Below are 18,903 nucleotides of genomic sequence, written 5' to 3' on the forward strand. Positions count from 1 at the left end.
GAACACAAAATTCACTGCCTAGATTTCATTCTGAATAAGATTTTGTAAGATCTTTATATCACATCAATAGACGAGTTCTACAAACACTTTTATAAGTTTTTTTTTTTTTTTTAATGAATGAATTTTATTACTAACGTAATAATCTTGCAAGCTGGCCGGACAAAATGTTAACTCAACAATGGTTGATGCTGTGGCCAATATTACAATGAAGGCCATAACAAACATGATCTCTATTCTCTATTTTTTTATAAGAGTTTGTTCAATGAACCGCAATGAAATAGAAAAGAGCAGCAGCCTTTCTGTCCGTCTTGGAAATTAATGAAAAATAAAAATGTGCGTTCCCAGTAGTAGAGTCACAAAGCCTGGAGTCAGTACGTAGGCACAGCCTGCTTGAGCTTTATGTTTCACAGCAAATTCTCTGTATTATCTGATCTATTCTTTAGGGCAATTATAGATATCATCAAATATTAACCATCCCAGCATAGCCAAAATAACTAACTCAAAAGTTTCCCTTCATCAATGTAGCTAAATAATAATAACAAAAAAAAAAAAAAAATGTTTGGCTTGTGAAAACAGATGGGCCACGGGCTACAACTGCACATCATTTACGCATGCCTCAACAAACTGGTTAATTAATAAAGCATGCATGTACGTACGAAAGAGAGAAGACTAAACGAGCTGAAAAAGGAAATGCAGGGCAACCTGGCAGAACTGTTGGGTCGCAGATTGTGTACTGGCTTATATCTGCCAAACACGATGTTAGACCAAGTACACAGTAATACACAAAAAATTAGTCGAAATTTTGTAGTGACAATCAGCTCATGCCTATCCCCACATTAAATGTAATCCAAATTAGGGTTGGCGATTCGGATTCACGGGTCGGGTTCGTGTCAACCTGACTGACACGATTACATAAACGGGTCTGACACGAACCCAACCCGTTTATTAATCGGGTTGTGACACGCAACCCGAACACGACCCGATTAATAATCGGGTAACCCGAACACGACCTGACAAACACAACTAATAAACGTGCCACCCGTTTACCCGACATCAATTTCACATGTTTCAACCTTCAATTTTAGTTTTTACCTTCAAGTCTTCAATGAGCACATCTGCACATGTTCTGTTAAATTAATATAAGAAGTTAATCTTCAAATGCAGCCCATTTGATTTAATTGGTCAATATTGGAAATTTTAATTTAGCTAGAATATGTTTGGTAATAGTGTTTTAAAATGTGTTTTATTATTATTATTTGAAATGTTGTTTTGATATATATCATATATGCTTGATAACTGATAAGTGCTTGTTGGTGGAGACATTATTATTATTTTTTCTGCAGTTTGAAGAACCTAATGCTCAAAGCCTCAAATGAGGAACTATACCTAGCACTTGAAACAAGTTCCATTTTTAACAAGCAATAACCTTTGACGGTTCTCATTTTTCCTACTATTTTACCTTACTGAAAAAACAAAAGAGAATGTAATAAGCTTTTCTTCTGTCCTACATTTACCAAGGAAGATCAATCAATCATAGTTGTGCTTACTTGTTTGCTCTCTTTCTTAGTCAATTAGTCATCAAATTAAATCAACATTATTTCCATTACTTCAACTGTCCAACAAATTAATCAATTTTTCTCAAGCAACCCATAGTGTTAGAATATTACGAGAATTGTAGTATATCGTTTACACAAAATATAACGCATAAGTTGTCATATTTATCTTACCAAATTTCTACATGCCTTGTGAAAGTGACCAACTACCAAAAAAATGAAAAAATTTGAAACCTACTCTACTTAATTGCATTTTCTTTTACTAACATTAGGTAGTGAATCTACCAACTAAGGGGGCCAATTCTGGGTTAATAATCGACTATATCCCCATCAACCATATTTAAGCTTTTTTATCAAATATTTAATATTTAATAATCTATATTCTGTTAAAATTTAAGAAGAATACAAAAAGAAAAATGTTAAGCTATTCCTCTCAAGTTAAACTTAAGTTAACTAAACATAACTAAAAATTTTACAACTACTAAGGGCAAAACATAAGTTACATAATTCAGTTTCAGTTCGTAAGGGCAAAACAAAACCCATAATTAAAACAAACCCCATAAAAAGAACGCATCCACATATAAGCCAATGTCAAGGAATATTAATAGAATTTGTTCCTGATGAACTTGGAACATCATTGGAATTGAGATTCAAAGTCAAAATATCTTCTTCAAGCTCTTCAACATTCATTTGTGTCAATTCTACATCAAAAGATAAGAGGAATTAGTGTAATAAAAATAATAATATAAGTTAATGAAAAAAATAAATATACAAATAACAAATATTACCTTCCTCTTCAAATAACCAATCACGAGTGCATATTAGTGCCTCAACAATATCAGGTTTGAGCAAACTCCTATATTGATCAATTACACGTCCACCAACACTAAATGTGGATTCTGAAACAACCGTGAAAATAGGAATGCTCAAAATATAACGAGCCATAGCAGCTACTATAGGACAACGACATTCATTTCCTTTCCAATAGGAAAGAATATCAAAATCTCCCTCCTCAGCAATTATCAGTCTGGGTTCATCGAAATAAAGTTCTAATTAACTCTTATTTGCTTGAGCATTATTCCCGCCAGAATTAAAAAACGCCTACAATTAAAAAAAGATAAAGTGAATATAATTTACTAAGTAGTTAGAAGTATATATATTATATTCTAAGTTACTAACAATAACACATAAATCACAACATAAACATATAATTTTACCTTCATCGTTGCGGAAGTCTGCTTGACAGCCTTAACTTGTGGTTGGGATACTTGGGAATTAACATTTCTTGTATCAAGAGATATGGCGCTTGAAGATGTAGATGAGGAACCACCGTACTCCAAAAAAAGATAGATCATTTTATCACGAACATGACAATACTCTCTAGAATTATTAACTCTATAAAGCCTCGTATAACAGAAATTTACAAGTTCAAGCTTGTAACGAGGATCCAATGCAACTGCAATAGCCAATACTTCACTAAATTCTGATCAATATTTCTCAAATTTAGAGAGCATTTGTGTTGACATTAATATCTTATATTCATCTTCGCTCTCAACTTCTTCCTTCAAGGTTACATAAATGTCAAAAATCACAGGAAAGTAGAGGTTGGCTGTGGGATACTTGGTACCAGAAAACTCACATGTAGCATGGTAAAAAGGAGCCAAAAAACAGCATATATGAGTCGCTTGTTCCCACTCAGGTGCAGTAGGGCAATGCTTATAGTTTGAATCAATCATCTCTAAATAACTAAAAGCACTCCGATAATGAATAGCAGTCTCAAGCATAAGATATGTAGAATTCCATCTGGTTGGCACATCTTGTTTTAGCCCATTTCTACTATCCAATGACATTTTGTTCACAGCCAAAAGGAAATTTTGTTTTCTTATTTGTGATCCTCTAACATACTTCACACTGTCACGGATCTTTTGAAGAGCACTATCAATCTCTTTCAAACCATCTTGAACTATCAAATTAAGAATGTGTGCACAACAACGAATGTGAAAAAACCCGCCTTCACAAACAAGGGCTTTCTTTATGTTCAATTGATTTCTTAATAAACCAACACAAACATAATTAGAAGAAGCATTATCCAATGTTATTCTGAAAACCTTGGTCTCAATCCCCCACTCTTCTAGCAAATTATACGTCTTTTCACACAAAGATATACCATTATGTGGTGGGGGCATAAATGAAAAGTTTAACACCCTTTTAGTTAAGACTTAAGACCCAATTCTTGTCAATAAAATGTGCTGTGAGACACATATATCCATTAGTAGTCAAAGAAGTCCACAGATCAGATGTTAAACAAATCCTACCAGGACAACCATTCAACATAACTTTAACCTTTTGCTTCTCCCTCACATGCAAATTTTTCAAATCAGCCTTAAAGGTATTCCTAGAGATAAGAGGTGCATCAGGATGCAAGTATTTTATCATCTCTCTCCAGCCCTCATACTCAACAAATCGAAAAGGCAAATCATGCTTAATGACCAAAGCAACCAACAGTTCTCTAAATTTTTTGGGACAAAATTTAAAGTTACTTACAGACAGAGATCCCTGACTTCTAGATAAGAGCATCTGCCCAACATCACGAGTGCTTCTCCTCGGACAATTTTCCATGTGGCGCTTCAAATTTCCAGTTCCATAAGTACTTGGAGCCAAGTATACAGTACCACACAACTTGCATTTTGCCTTTAACTTCTCACCCTCCTTACCATGAATGGCATCAAAATGATCCCAAACGGCTGAAGTCTTCCTACGCTTGTGGCCTTTTTTCTCTTTCTCCTTCTCCGCAAAAACCGAGTCATTTTCTTCTTCTATCGTAGTCAATTCAATCACATCATCTTCAAAGTCTCTAACAATATTATCATCACCAAGTACTTCATTACTCATCTGCAGATATCATTATTAGTAAATTAGTTCTTCAATCCAAATTAGATAGTACATAAAATCTAGCTCACAAAGACAACTTGAAACTTAAAAGGCTAATAATCTTACTTGCTCAGGCTGCTCTTGATCTTGATTCATGATTGGACACAAGTCACACAATAGATGACCGTCTATAAGCTAGCGATCGAAAGAAGTACAAAGAGACTTGAAACCTGCCAAAAATTTCATCAAATACCAAGGTCATGGTTAGTGCGCCACAGACTCATATATCTATATATATATATAGAACTTTGGTAATCGATCATTTTAACAAAAACCGAGAAATAAAACTGAATAAATTAAAGTGGGAATCAACAGTACATAGAGAGCAACCAACGAACAGGATGTATTCTGAGAAGCGAAGCAGTTGAGGAAGAAAGAGAAGAGACGCACCTTGTACCAAGTGACAAAACAAAACAAAACACCAAAAACAAAATTTTAGTGTGGAATCAGAGTGCACATGGTTAAAGAAACATGTCTTTCTTGGCTTTAATGATGGATTATTTTTCAGCATGGAATGCTATGTTTTCATAATTGACCTATTTCCTGCCATACTGATCTATTGAACATGGGCCTTTTATGTGTCTATGTGAATTGCAGATATGTTCAATGGAGTTCAATTATGTGTTTTATGAGTGAATGCACAACTTAAGAATCATTTCGTTTTCTGTGTATATCTACACTACAAGTTCTATTGGAAAAAGAAAAAAGAAAGAAGCTATATTCAAAGCCCATAACCCTTTAAAATGATATAGTTACAATATGTGAAGAGTTGTTCAATTTCCAAAGAAAGCAGAAGGTGCAGAGACAAAACATTGTAGTATCATACATGTGACTTCCACCGATATAACTTGGAACATATAGAACTATAGAAGTCATTTGAGTAGCTCACTCCCAGGTACAGATTACTGAACTTTGTTATGCGAAGACAAGAAACATGACTATTAATTAATGTACTGGCTGAGCAATTTCCAGTATTTGTGATCAGTGTTACATTATTTGTATAGATGTTCCGCAAATAATGTAACAAAACAAAACACCAATCGATCAAGCCATAACCGACCCTTACCACCGAAATCAACACCCAAAAATCCCCAAATCAAAAACCTTAATTCAATTCGGTCCTCTGACTCTCCAACCGAAACAGGGGAAGAAAAATCAAATTAATAGACAAGCCACAATATTTTCCTTTAAACACCATTCGGTTAGAGCTTCTTCAACCAACCAATCAAACATAAATCTCAAAAGGAAACTAAACCAACACCCATACCTTGAGGAGGAACTGAAAATTTGGCGTAGAAAGAACCAAAGGCCGGATGGTTGGCGGTCCACGGTCGCGCTGGTCGGGCGTGCGGAGTGCGGTGGGCGGAGTGCGGGCCAGCGGGCGACGGCCTACTAGGCTAAGGTTCCACCGTTTCGGACTTTCGGCCCTTTCTCACTTCTCAGTTCTCAATGTTCTCGCTTCTCAGTTTCTCCTTTCGGGTTAGTCGTGTTAGACTGTTAGAGTGTTAGACTTAGTCGGGTTAGAGTAAGTTAGACTAGTTTTTTTTTTTTTTTTTAACTTAACCGGGTCACAATCGTGTCATAATCGGGTTGACCCGAACCCGATTACAGTAAACCCTAACCCTATTTTCCCGTGTCGTGTTCGTGTCGGGTTCGCGAGTCGTGTCAAAAATTGTCAACTCTAATCCAAATTACAAACTAATTATAAGTCTTGACCTTAATTATTATTGGAGTGACATAACTTACCTTTTTAACTTGTTGTCAGTCCAAAAGTTCGAATGCACAAAAATAAAATATAAAAGGAAATCCTACGATTAAAATAATAACTTCAAACACAAAAGAGACGTACACGACGATCTATATCTTTTCTTTACTTTAGAGTAATATAATAAGTGTGAAAGCCTCTTGTACAGTAATTTTTTTTTTTGAACGTGTGAACAGTGATTTTTCTATGATACTACGGTTTTACTATTCTACCCTTCACCTTTCTTCATTGGACCTAAATCAAACAGGGGTATTTTTGTCTTTCAACATTTTCTTTTAACCTCGTTATCCTTGGCTGGTAAAGAAATCTGCGGGTCATTTTTATCTTTTATAATGAAATTACTTTGTTACCTTTAAATTTGTACAAAGTGTATTTTTGGAGGGGTGTTTTGGTCTTTTCATTAGTGTTCGAATTTTACCTTTTTGCACCTCTAAATCCTTTTGACTTCAAAAAATAAGATGGGGTTTTTGGTCTTGTTACTTGAAATTACTTTAGTACCCTTTTGGTTGTTAAAGAGGTTTTTTTTTAGGGGGCTTTTTTGTCCTTTGACTTTTTTTGGTACCTAGAGAGTTTACTGTTTTGCCCTTGTTGGCTTTCACATGAATCAGATCTTTTGCGGTAATTTCGTTTTTCCTGTTTTTCTTTCTTTCTTTTTTTCTCGGATGTTCTTTCTCGACAAATTTGTTAATTTTCGTTAGATTTTGTTTGATTCTTAGTACTTTATATTTGGTGGATTTGGTTCAAATGATTGATTATACATTTCAGTTTTTGCTGCAACACATCTTAAGTAGAGGAAATAGAAATTAGTGTTCGTATCTGAATTTCAAATTTGCTAATTTTGCTTTAAGGAATTTAGTACTGGAACAATTTTTTAATCACAATCATTGCAACAATTCAGCTGGGCTTATAAAAACATCATGGTGTAGTTATATGGTGGTCTTGGTTATTGACTTTCGCTTGTAATGCAGATTGGGCAGAGCCATCCCACTGGTCTAACATCCAAGCTGTTGAAGCTTTTTGAGCCTTAACCGCCTTTAGAGTTTAAACCGCCTCTAGAGAAGAGAAAATGCCCGTCATTAACAGGTTTAACGTTGCAGTCTATAGCGTGTTTGAATGGTTTTCGATTTGATACTGATTTGTATAATTATGAAGACCCAAATATTTCTTGAGACCCCTACAAGACATTTTTCGTGGCTAGACTTGTAAGTAATATTGTCCTTTGTATTTTGGATTTTCCAACTTGTGGCCAATATTTTGTTTGGGGATGACTTGTTTTATTTTCCTCTCGCAAAGTTATGAGACAACTGAAAGCAGACTCAAAAGGGAGCTTGAGTCTTATGGACCAATCAAGCAGGTAGGTATTTTGAGCATTTCCCAATGGGGTTCAGTAAGAGGTTCTGTAACGGCATGCTTTTTACAAAAATGCATAAGTAATTATATTTGGATAATTACGTGTCATTACTACTTCAGAGACGATAAATCTCGCAGCGAAAAAATATGAATTTATTTTTTTTTTTTCGTTACAAAACATCAGGGACAATTCCCATATAATACATTTAGAACTTTAACTGAAATTCCTCTAAACATACATTAAAAGTCCTTTAATGTTCTTTACACTAATTACAAATAAACATGTGTCGCATATGACAGAAAAGCATATATGGAAACTTACTAAATACAAGTAAATTTCTAAACATGTTACATACAAAATAGTATAAACATTTATAATTATTAAGCACTAAAATCTAACTACAATAGTTTTAATCTCTTAAGCTAGCAGTTAATCCATTCTATAATCTTCAGAACCTGCGCAAACATCTATGAGACGGTGGTTATAACCACAACCCCATAGTTTTATAAGTGAGCTAATTGTCATTCAACAACATCATAATTTATGCGTTATTTAAGGATAGAGATAACATGATAATGAGATGACAATTTTCTATGCAAAGTTTTAATAGTTCAATATAGTCATTACACTCTGCTCGTTTAGAGCCATCACCCGATTAACGTCTTTCTCAAGGTCGCCATCTCTATATTACGTTTTGATTAGCTTATTTCCGCACTAGCAGAGTACGTTCTATGTCACTCTCCTAGCACTTTGGGAGACGTTGACTCTCAATATTAATAATTATGACTTCCGGTTTCAGGCACTATTCTCATCCTGAACCTTTAGGAAACGTTGCTCCCAATGTTAATAGGTTGATTATTATCAGTATAAAATAATTAGTCACACGCATCCAATTAAAATAAAACATAAACACAACACTATTGAAATTCAGTACTTCCCTCAGTAAGTAATTTATACTTACAGCCCTTTTGTGCAATCTCATTTCATCATCTGCAATAAAATACATATATATGTGTGCATAGAAGGTCAATATCATTACTTCTAGAAATTCATGCCTAAACATTAACCTTAATCACATATATATACATAATTAGGAACAATCCTCTTTTTAATTAGAAAATTATTTTCATTTATTAACATGGGTTTTTAAAGAACCCAATACTATTGTTATGATTTTAATCAAAGAGAGTTTGATCATTACTCTATGAACATATTTATAATTAAAGAGAACTCAACATATGAACATTTCTACGGTAGCTCTATCTTTATTCTCTTCAGCATAATTTAGGTATTTTGAGCATTCCCCAAGGGGATTCAGTAAGAGGTTCAGTTATGTGGTAGCTCTATCCTTATTTGTTTATGTTATTAAAAAAAATGATTATTTCAGGAAAAAATTTAAGATTTAAAAGAGTTCATAATCTTACCATTTTTTTTAAAAAAAAAAAAAAAAAATGTTTGGGGCTCTCTATTGTATTTTTTTTTTCTTTCTCAAGTTGACTACAGTTAGACCCCTAATCAAGCTTGTTAATATAAATACCACTTAATCAAATGGTTTTGAAAATCCAATTTCAATCAAATTGATGATATAATGGATCACAGACTTAAAGTTTTCTACTCGAGTATTTAGTGTAATTGTAGCGTATATTCTCTTCAGCATTTTGTTTCAAGTCTGAAAGGTTTAAATGCTATTCGATTTAATATATTAACTTTGGATTGTCTGTGCGAGTTGGCAATAAGAGCACTAGTGTCACAGCCAATTTTCTGGTATATCCTTACAGGTTTGTTCCTTTGATCCTTTCAGCTATCTTGATTTTGTTAGGTTTGGAGTGCGTTTGGGATTGCGATTTCGTAGAGAAAAAGTACGATTTTAAACCAAATCGCAGAAAATGAACCATTTGGAAAATTGTGTTTTAAAAAATTGCGATTTAAAAACGTAGAAAAAGTGTTTATTCAAATCGCAAGCAATGAGGTACTTTTTTTAAAACGCAGAAAAGACTAATTTGCGATTTTAAATGCTAAACTGTGATTTTGTCAAACGCTTAACTGCATTTTTAAATCACAAATCCAAACAGACCCTTGGAGTTCTTTTTAGACTTGGATGTTCTAGGAATTACTAAAGTTACGACAAAGATGTAATGATGAATGGGCAACATATAATTATAAATATTATATCTTTTGATTTGAGTTCTGTTGATCTGTCTCAATTTACAGTATAACATTGTTTAGTTTCTTGATCCATGTGTCACTACAATTGAAATTGATCACCTTTACCATACTAATAATTTGTTTCTTCCATAGTTCAATCATGTTTCTTATGATTGTGTCCTTATTATTGCTACTTTATTTTGCCTCTGTGTTTGTGATGCCCTTTCTTGGAAGCAATGACATTTTACGATCACACGTCTACTGATCAACTAAAAGCTAAAGCAAAGTCTACTATCAAGCCTGTTTTTCCTAGGAGCTCAGCCTTGTTGAAACCTACGGCAAGCCAGTTGGCCAAGCAAAATTGGCCTCTCCAAGTTGCTATTTCCAGGTGATTTTAGGAAATGCTTTTCTTCATTTATATTGTTATCTTACTATTCTCACAATGATAAGAGATATATAATTAAAAAAGGAAATGCAGGCAGAACTGTTGGGTTGCAGATTGTGTATTGGCTTATATCTGTCAAAAACGACGTTAGACCAAGTATACAATAATGCACAAAAAATTGATTGGAATTTTGTAGTAATAATCAGCTCATGCCTATCCCCACATTAAATGTAATCCAAATACAAACTGATTATAAGTCTTGACCTTAATTATTATTGGAGTGACATAACTTACATTTTTTAACTTGTTGTCGGTCCAACAGTTTGAATGCACAAAAATAAAATGCAAGAGGAAATCCTACGATTAAAATAATAATCTCAAACACAAAAGAGACGTACACGACAATATATATATATATATATATACACTTTAGAGAGATATATAAGGCCATCTCCAGCAGTTAGAGTTAAAATAGCTATTCAAAAAGCTTCAATCTCTACTTTAACCACTGGTTTTCTTAAAATCACTCCAACAATAATCTCTATTCCACACTTCATTTTCTTTAAATAATATTTTTTAATATTTTGTTATTGTTTTATTTTCTTTCTCTCCCTCCTCCCTCTCTCTCTCTCCGATCACTCCTCCTCACCGGTGGGTTCACCAGAAATAATTCCACACCCAATCAACTTCCGGCCAAAACACTCTCCGGTCACTCCTCCTCGCCGGTGGGTTCACTAGAATTCCACACCCAATTAACTTCCGGCCAAAACAACAACAAACACCGATTATCTCCAGAATTTATCAAACCCAAATTCACAAATCCAACAAGAGATTCACACACACACACACACTGCCGGAAGTTCACAACACAACCAACACACACACAACCGAAATTCCACACCCACTACAAAGAACACACCAAATCGGCCAACTAAGGAAGAATCCACAGAAAATCTCCTTTCGACGGAAATCACCCTTCAACCGTTGGACGATGACCCGCGACCTGCAATCGGCGCCTCTGCTCGACGGAAATCGGCGCCTCTGCTCAACGGAAATCGGTGCCTCTGCTCGTCGAAAATCGGCTCCTCTGCTCGACAGAAATCGGCACCTCTGCTCGACGAAAATCGGCGCCTCTGCTCGCCGACAATCGGCCCCTCTGCTTGCCAGAAAAAATCGGCGCCTCTCCTTGGTCGACCCACCGTTCTCTGATCTCCTTCTCTCCGATTCTTCTCCTTCCTTCTTCGTCGAACCCTAATAAGCGGGGAAGTGAGGGGACATGCGGGATTGCAGAGGAGAAGTGAGCGAGAGAGAGAGAGAGGCTGAAGTGGGGAGATGGTGAGAGAAAGAAAAAAATATAATATAAAATATAATAACTGATGAACAGTGAATAGCCAGTAGTGGCTATTCACTGTTGATGAAGTTAAGGAAAAAATTATAATGGCCATTCTGTTGGAGGAAGAAAAAGTGGTAAAAATAGTCAAATTTGACTTTTTGGTTAAAATGAAGCTTCTGCTGGAGATGGCCTAATAAGCGGCCTCTGCATAGTACCAAATTTATTTGAATGTGTGAACAGTGAATTTTTCTTATATCTCACGAAATTATGATTTTACCCTTCAGCTTTCTTCATTGGATCTAAAACAGGCAGGGGTATTTTGTCTTTCAACATTTTTTTGGATTTCAAAATTACTATTTTACCCCTGATATCCTTGGCTCGTAAAGAAATCTTCTGGGCTTTTTTGTCTTTTACTTTGAAATTACTTTTACCTTCCAAATTTGAAGTAATTCTACACGGCGATCAGAAGTCCATCACTCGTCCATCGCGGCTGACGTGGCACCACCCCACGTCAGCCTCATTTTAAAAAAAAAAAAAAAAAAAAAATTGAAAAACCAGCGATGAAATGGAGTGAACCGAGCCATTTTCTTCCCCAAAATCATTTCCCCCCCCCCCCCCCCTCCAAATCTTTTCCTCCCTCTCTCCATCTCCTCCCCTCAACCCCATCGTCGACCACCCACGAGCATGAGCCCGCCACCAGTACGTCCAGCTCCATCGCCGAATCTTTGGCCAAAGGAGGAGGATCCTTAATTTCAACGAGAAGACGACGTTCTGATAAGGGTCGAGGCCGCCGTGCTGAACCGAGCCGATACCTTTCTGCGGAAAGGCTCGCACCCACCTCCTCTTGAGGGTGCGAGCCCCTACCTGGGCATCGAGTGCTCCGGGACCATCCTAGCCGTCGGATAAAGCGTTTCCCGCTGGAAAATCGGTGACCAGGTTGCTTTGGTTTCTTTTGGTTTTGTTGTTTGGTACTGTCTTGGTTCGCTTTCTTAAAGTTCAAGACTTTTTTCTAGTGTATTTGGCTGGAGAAAAATAGAAATCCCACTTGGATTCTGGGTTTATATAGTTATTTTAGTGATTTTCATTGCATTGTAACGAGAGGCTATGGTTCAACCCCATTTTATCATTCTCGTTGTTGTTTTTTGGGTCTTATTTTTAGCATGGGTTTAAACTGGTATAAAGTTTTGCTTATTGTTCTCCTTTCTCTGTTTTTCTCATCCTAGCGTCAAGAAACTTGAGTGTGGGTGGCGGGCTACCTTTGTGATGAAAAACCAGAAACATGGCCAAAGTTATTTGTCCGACTTTGGTCTTTATTTTTTGCCCCTTTTTTTCTTTTTCTTCAATATAGATTGTAGTGGTGGAGAAGAGATTGGAGATTGGAGATTGGAGATTGGGTATCTTTTTTAGCAGCCGACCATTTCTCCTTAGATTGGACTTGGTGGATGGTTGATTTAAACTGAAATTTTGGGTATATTAGTAATTGTAAGCAATTCCAGAGAGCGTAATCTTGTTGGGAGATCATTAAAATTTTGCAAAAATGTTTGTGCAGAATATGAGTCATTAGTTTTGCCTCATTAAATGCATGATGTCTTGTGCTTAAATCATGTGCCCAGATTGTGTATTAGATATTGTCTATCTAATGGTATGCGTTTGCTTTTACATTGAAAGAATGAGGAATAATATGCAGAAGAAATATTTGATGCTTGGATACATGTACATGTAATTATTTATAGCTTTTTTGGGTAAAAAGTAAAATTTATACATTGAAGTCTTCACATATGAGATTGATGATTAGGGGTTTATGTGAACATTGATATATAGGGTACACATTTTATAAATTAAGCAAAGTGACATGGTGTTTTGTTGATGTAAAAAGTGTTGATTATGTTGTTTCAGTAGAGAAATTGCAGTGTTAACTGTATATGTATATTTCATGTGAAATGCAGAGTGTGGTATGTTTTGAAACGGGAAGTTATAGTGTTGGCACTTCAATTATTGCTTTTTTTTCTTTTTCTTTTTCATCTTAATGGTGCTGACTTTGTGGTAGTTTATATTTTACCATGACTTGAATTTTTTTGGTTATATTGTGTTATTTATTTTAGAAATCAAGAACACTAACAATGCTGCTAAATTACCAAATCAATGTGGGAAATCAATCAAATATCAGTCATAATAATACCATCTATACCATCTATACCTTCTTATCAAAAAAAAAATATTTATCTTATCAAAAAAATACCATCTATACCTTGGAAGAAAGTTGTGGCTATCACAGTAAAACAAACTTATTTCTTTGTCCTTATCAAATGGATGTATTTTACTTATCAAATGGGAGTAGCATCATGGCTGAGATTCACTTCTTATTTTTGGATTTGGTTTTTTGAGTTGTTTTTGGATCTAGAACAATCTAGTTGGGTCTGAATCTCATAATTTTAAGGTTTGTATAGAAACTTTAGATTGTTTACATCGGTGAAATGGTTTGAAAGTGAGACCTCAAAACGATGGACTATGTGGTTAGTGTTTGAATGGCAAAATGGCTTTTGAAAGTTTTGGAAGTTTGTCAAATTTTATAATCCTTGTCTGGTGAAAATATTGTAATAAATAAGATGCAAATTTGCTACTTCCACAGAACATGCACTTAAGAGTTTTGTGTAAAGAAATGCTAAAGATGAAGGGGAGATGGTGGGAACTTAAATCTCCTGAATGAAAGTTGATGCTGGTTTTGTAATCGTTAATTTTGAGTTATAAGTTTCTCTAGCATATTTCTACTCTTGCCATTGTGCTCATTTAACCACTCTTTGGAGGGATTCAATTGGTTAGTGCCCTCATCTTGCCTTTTTATTTATTTTGATTATCACTAGTTTTTTGTTCAGCCAGAATTTGTGTTCTTTGAACTTATGCATCAAATATGAATTTGCGTGATGAGCTAAGATAAAAATGTTGTTTTCCTGTTGCAGTTGTCCTCTGTTTGGAAATACAATAAGAGGCAAAAAGAGCAAAGACCTTGTCCAAATTCAAGAATATTTTGCATGGTACATAGAGGAGCAAGATCATTTTAACTGGAACATAGAGAAGCAAGAGAACCACTGCGAACAGTTGATAGAGCTCTCTAGAGGGTCCAAAAATTGTAAAATTGTTTTGGAATGAACTATTTTTGAGCTTTTACTCTAGGAAAAAGCCATTAGATTCATGTATTTTGGAAGATGTAAAAGCATGGCTAACTTGCCTTCTACCTTACCTAGGAACTTGCTGTTATGTGATGTTTTTGTGCACGAATTTGGTTTGTTCTATTTTACATATTTAATTAATCCAGAAAGGAAGTACAGGAAACTTGTATTAGTTGAGAAAATCATGTACAAAAAAATGATTGAATGTTCCATTTTATTTTTTTGACGATGAAGAACACAATGCTTAATATTTAGAAAAGTAAGCAATTCTCAGGAAGCTCTCTATTACAAATTATCAAAAGAACTGGACAAATGGCACACCTTGACATTATATATAATGTTGCATAATTAACCCAAAAATATTTATGCCATCAAAAGGGAAGACACGTTTTCACAATAAAAGGAAGACATTACATGAAAATGATATTTTTTCAATGGCAAAATATGTTACTTTATTGTGTGGCCATCTTGTTGCGAAAATGAAGCATGAGTTATTCTATTGTACTCCTTTTAACGTAGCAATATTTTTATTCTGAAATTGGTTCAGTCAGTTCTAACGTCTCTAGGGTCTAGTACTATGAAATGTTAACTTAGGGGCCAGTTAGTGTTCCTCTGCATCACTAAATGATGTTTATTCGCTCATATGATGAAAATAAAATATTGGATTTTCGTAGAATCGTTAGAGAAAAGAAAAAAAAGGGTCTTAACTCTTCAGTGCTAGTATTTATGAAGAGATTTAGTTGTTCTGTAATTAACAATGGGTGTACGCTTCAAAAAAAAAAAATTAACAATGGGCGTTGGAAGATTAATTTGATCTTCAATCTTTCTAGTGGCTGGATGAAAATGGTTTAGAGTCAAATGGAACTTTCATACTACTTTCCTCATTGTCACTCACCCACTGACAAGCTGAATAAGTTTGGGTAATTGTTCATCTCATAAACAGTTAAATGCACTATACCAGTTAGCTACACTTTAGTAAAAATTTAAATGCACTATCTTGATAGATCGCAATCAAGTAACACATCAACACATTAACTACCAATTCCAGTTGGATACAGCAACAAAAAGATGCTAAAATCATTACAACATATACATTAAAATAACAAATAAAAAAAAAACACAAAATACTTCCAAAATAGCAACTCAATCCATTGCAACGGTGCTTTGATATTCGATTAGATTTCTGCTTTGGTTCATCTTCATCCTGATGTAAATGTAGATGAACCTTTGATCCTTGATTAAGTTCTCGCTTCAGTTCATTTTCAAGAAGGTTATCTTCAATCTGAACAAGTTCATTTTCATCTTCTTCCTGAAGCAAATGTAGTGGGCCTAGTGGTTGTGATTAAAATGAAACCACCAAGCATGATACTATTAACTGTCATAAAGCTCTCCAATAACATCTTCTAATACTCCACTTCTGGACAGCAAGGGGAACTGCCGAACATGCCAAGAAGGGAGAAAATGCAGTTTGATGAGTTAAAAAGAAATAAAAGATAAATATCCCAGAACACCAAATATGCAAACAAGTCAATGCCTACTAAAGACTTAAGAAGCAAGGCCAATTTTTTGACTTCCCAGAAGGCAAGACTATAATACAAGGCAATGATATCACCGTTGAATAAATAATAATAATAAACAAAAGAAGGAAAATAACAAGATTAGAGCTGCATGATCATAAGTTTTCATTATTCCCCAATTACAAGTCTAAAAGAAAAGTCTCATTATTAAGCTTCCATTCAATGCACATTATTTTATCACTTCCTGTAAATAAATAATTAAAAATCAATATTTTTTCTCTTATTCTAGGACTACAAAGAAGAGGAAGACAATGAAGAATATCATATTTGTTCTTCAATTCTATATCATAAATTTAAATAGGAAATAACATATAGAGATCGAGCTCCATGTTCATATTTTTCATACATCCAAAATTACAAGTCTAAAAGAAAAGTCTCACTATTAAGCTTCCACTCAATACACAATACACATTACGTTTAACTCTTTCTGTCTAATTGACAATCTTGGTATTACAAAGAAGACAATATAATGATAAAGAATATCAGATTAATTCATTTATTTACATCAACAACTTAGACTCTCAAAAACAATTGCAAATTGTAGACCTGCCAAAATTTTGTTAGAAAATCCATTAAAGCAATTCATGGATTAAACTTATGAGCTAAGAGGTCTCTCTCTCTCTCTCTCTGAGTAATGCAAAATTTGAAATTACTAATATAGAACATTTAAACGCAGACAAGATTAAATCTCAGATTATAAGAACCAGCTACTTTTATTTGTTACTAGTTGTACATCTATACATGGAGAACCTCAAGGCACAAAACATGCTGCCAAAGGGATAAGAGGCTTAAGGTTGCACATTAAGGTGCTTTCTTCAAGCCTCATCTTGGTGTAAGTTTTAATGCAAGCCTTGCATGCCTCTTAAACCAAAGTGGTCAAGATACAAATGTATACCGTAAATAATAACAAATCAAGGCTTGCCTGGGAAAAAAAAAGAAAAAAAGCAGAGTAAAGGATTGATTGGCCAAGTAAAATATACCTTATGGAGATGGAAGGTCCTCTCTCCAACTTCAATGATGACATCGGTAGTAAGCCCAGTTGAGCAAATCCTGCAAGCGAACATTTGGCTTAAGATAAATCTAGCAGAAGAAACAAAATAGTTCTCAAAAGAGATGCAGTCAACACAACAGTGGTTGCAAAATCAGCATTAAGAAACAATTCAGAGCCAGGAACCATGCTTGTAAGATAACAGCAAGGAATTACTGTAGGAACCTTTGTAAGGCAAGTGTAGATTTATTTGACATGGAAACATAACAATGATTTCTTTCATCAACTTTTTGTTCTAGTCATTGCGGGAAGCATTAAAAACACAATTATATTGATTATTTGAAAGAATTCTTTTAGCAATTTCATCTCACTTTCTCCTCTTGAATTTGTAAACCTTCTTCTTATATGTTTTTTAACACTAAATGCTACGACTAGACTAACCCTCTCCCAATATTGACATTTTTTATTTTTTTATGAATAAGATTTTTCATTCCAAACACAAAAGAAACAAATAACACTCCGGCAGACTAGAAACACCAAGCTAAAACCCAGAATATTTACAACAACAAAAAACACAACCAAAAGCCCAACTATCCATACTCAGCCAAACCCCGCATCAAAAATCCTCAAACCTACACACTTAACAAACAAACAATACAAAAACCAGTAAACCGAAACTACACATTTAGCAAACCAACAATTTTTAGTAGAACAAAGCCAAAAAAAACCCAACTTCCTAGCTACCAGCGCAGCAACCCTTCAGCCATTCAAATCCATAACACCAAAAGGAATACTCCAATTTTTACGAAGCTTGAAAAAAAAAAAAAAAAAAAAAAAAAACCCTAGGCACAGACTATAAGGGGTTTGAGGGATTAGAGATTCAGACCCCCAAAGCCAGATATGAGTTTCAAACCCATTATTTTGACACTACTAGAGGAGAGGAAATTGAAGAAAAAAAAAAAAGAAAGAGAAGGAAAACCTTACCTTTTTTTACGGCTGGGCTCTTTGGAGTTGTGCGGTGGATGGAGACGGAGATGGGTCGTCGGCTACGGTGGATGGAGATGGAGATGGAGATGGATGCAACTGGTGGCGGTGCTTGTGGGGCAATTGGTGGGTGGCGATCGGTGGCGTGGAAGGAGGAGATGGAGCTGGACGTACCAGCGACAGGCTCGTTGGTGGTCGACGGTGGTGGGCTCGCTTGGTTGATTTCACGGTGGGTTGAGGGAGGAGATGGAGGGAGGGAAAGATTTGGGGGGAAAATGTTTGGAGAAGAAAATGGCTCTGCTCTTTGCTTTCAACGCTGGTTTTCAAATTTTTTTTTTTTTTTTTTTTTAAAGAATGGCTGCTGACGTGGTGTGGCGCCACGTCAGCAGTGATGGACGAATGTTGGACAAATGCTAGACGGGTAGAATTACTCCCAAATTTGTATAGAGTTGACTTTTTTTTGAAAGTAAGTTTTGGTCCTTTTATCCTGCGTTGATATTACGTTTTTACCTCTTTAAATCTTTTGACTTCAAAAAAAAATATGGGCTTTTCCGTCTTTTAATTTTAACTTACTGTACTGCCCTTTTATTGTTAAAGCGGATTCCTTTCCACTGAGGGCCTTTTTGTCTTTTCAGTTTTTCCCATGCTAGTGATTTGACCATTTTACCCCTGTTGATTTTCATATGGATAACATTTTGCCCTGGTTTTTTAGACATTTCGTCCC

General features: G+C 35.0%; 1 protein-coding gene and 1 long non-coding RNA gene across 2 annotated transcripts; one reads left to right on the forward strand and one right to left on the reverse strand.

The window, feature by feature from the left end:
- Positions 1–13,699: 13,699 nt before the first annotated feature.
- LOC133858875 (uncharacterized) lies at positions 13,700–14,779 on the forward strand. Its single transcript, XR_009898619.1, has 2 exons — positions 13,700–14,278; positions 14,421–14,779. It is a non-coding gene; the product is annotated as an uncharacterized LOC133858875 (long non-coding RNA).
- Positions 14,780–15,680: 901 nt separating this feature from the next.
- Positions 15,681–18,895, reverse strand: LOC133858367 (uncharacterized). The gene is made up of 4 exons (XM_062293827.1): positions 18,758–18,895; positions 18,180–18,486; positions 17,188–17,257; positions 15,681–16,064 (listed from the first exon to the last, which is right to left on the reverse strand). The coding sequence occupies exons 1-4, from the start codon at positions 18,893–18,895 to the stop codon at positions 16,034–16,036; spliced, it is 546 nt and encodes a 181-aa protein (XP_062149811.1). The 3' UTR covers positions 15,681–16,033.
- Positions 18,896–18,903: the final 8 nt, after the last annotated feature.

This window comes from Alnus glutinosa, chromosome 1 (genome assembly GCF_958979055.1).
Source record: "Alnus glutinosa chromosome 1, dhAlnGlut1.1, whole genome shotgun sequence".
Classification (NCBI taxonomy): domain Eukaryota; kingdom Viridiplantae; phylum Streptophyta; class Magnoliopsida; order Fagales; family Betulaceae; genus Alnus; species Alnus glutinosa.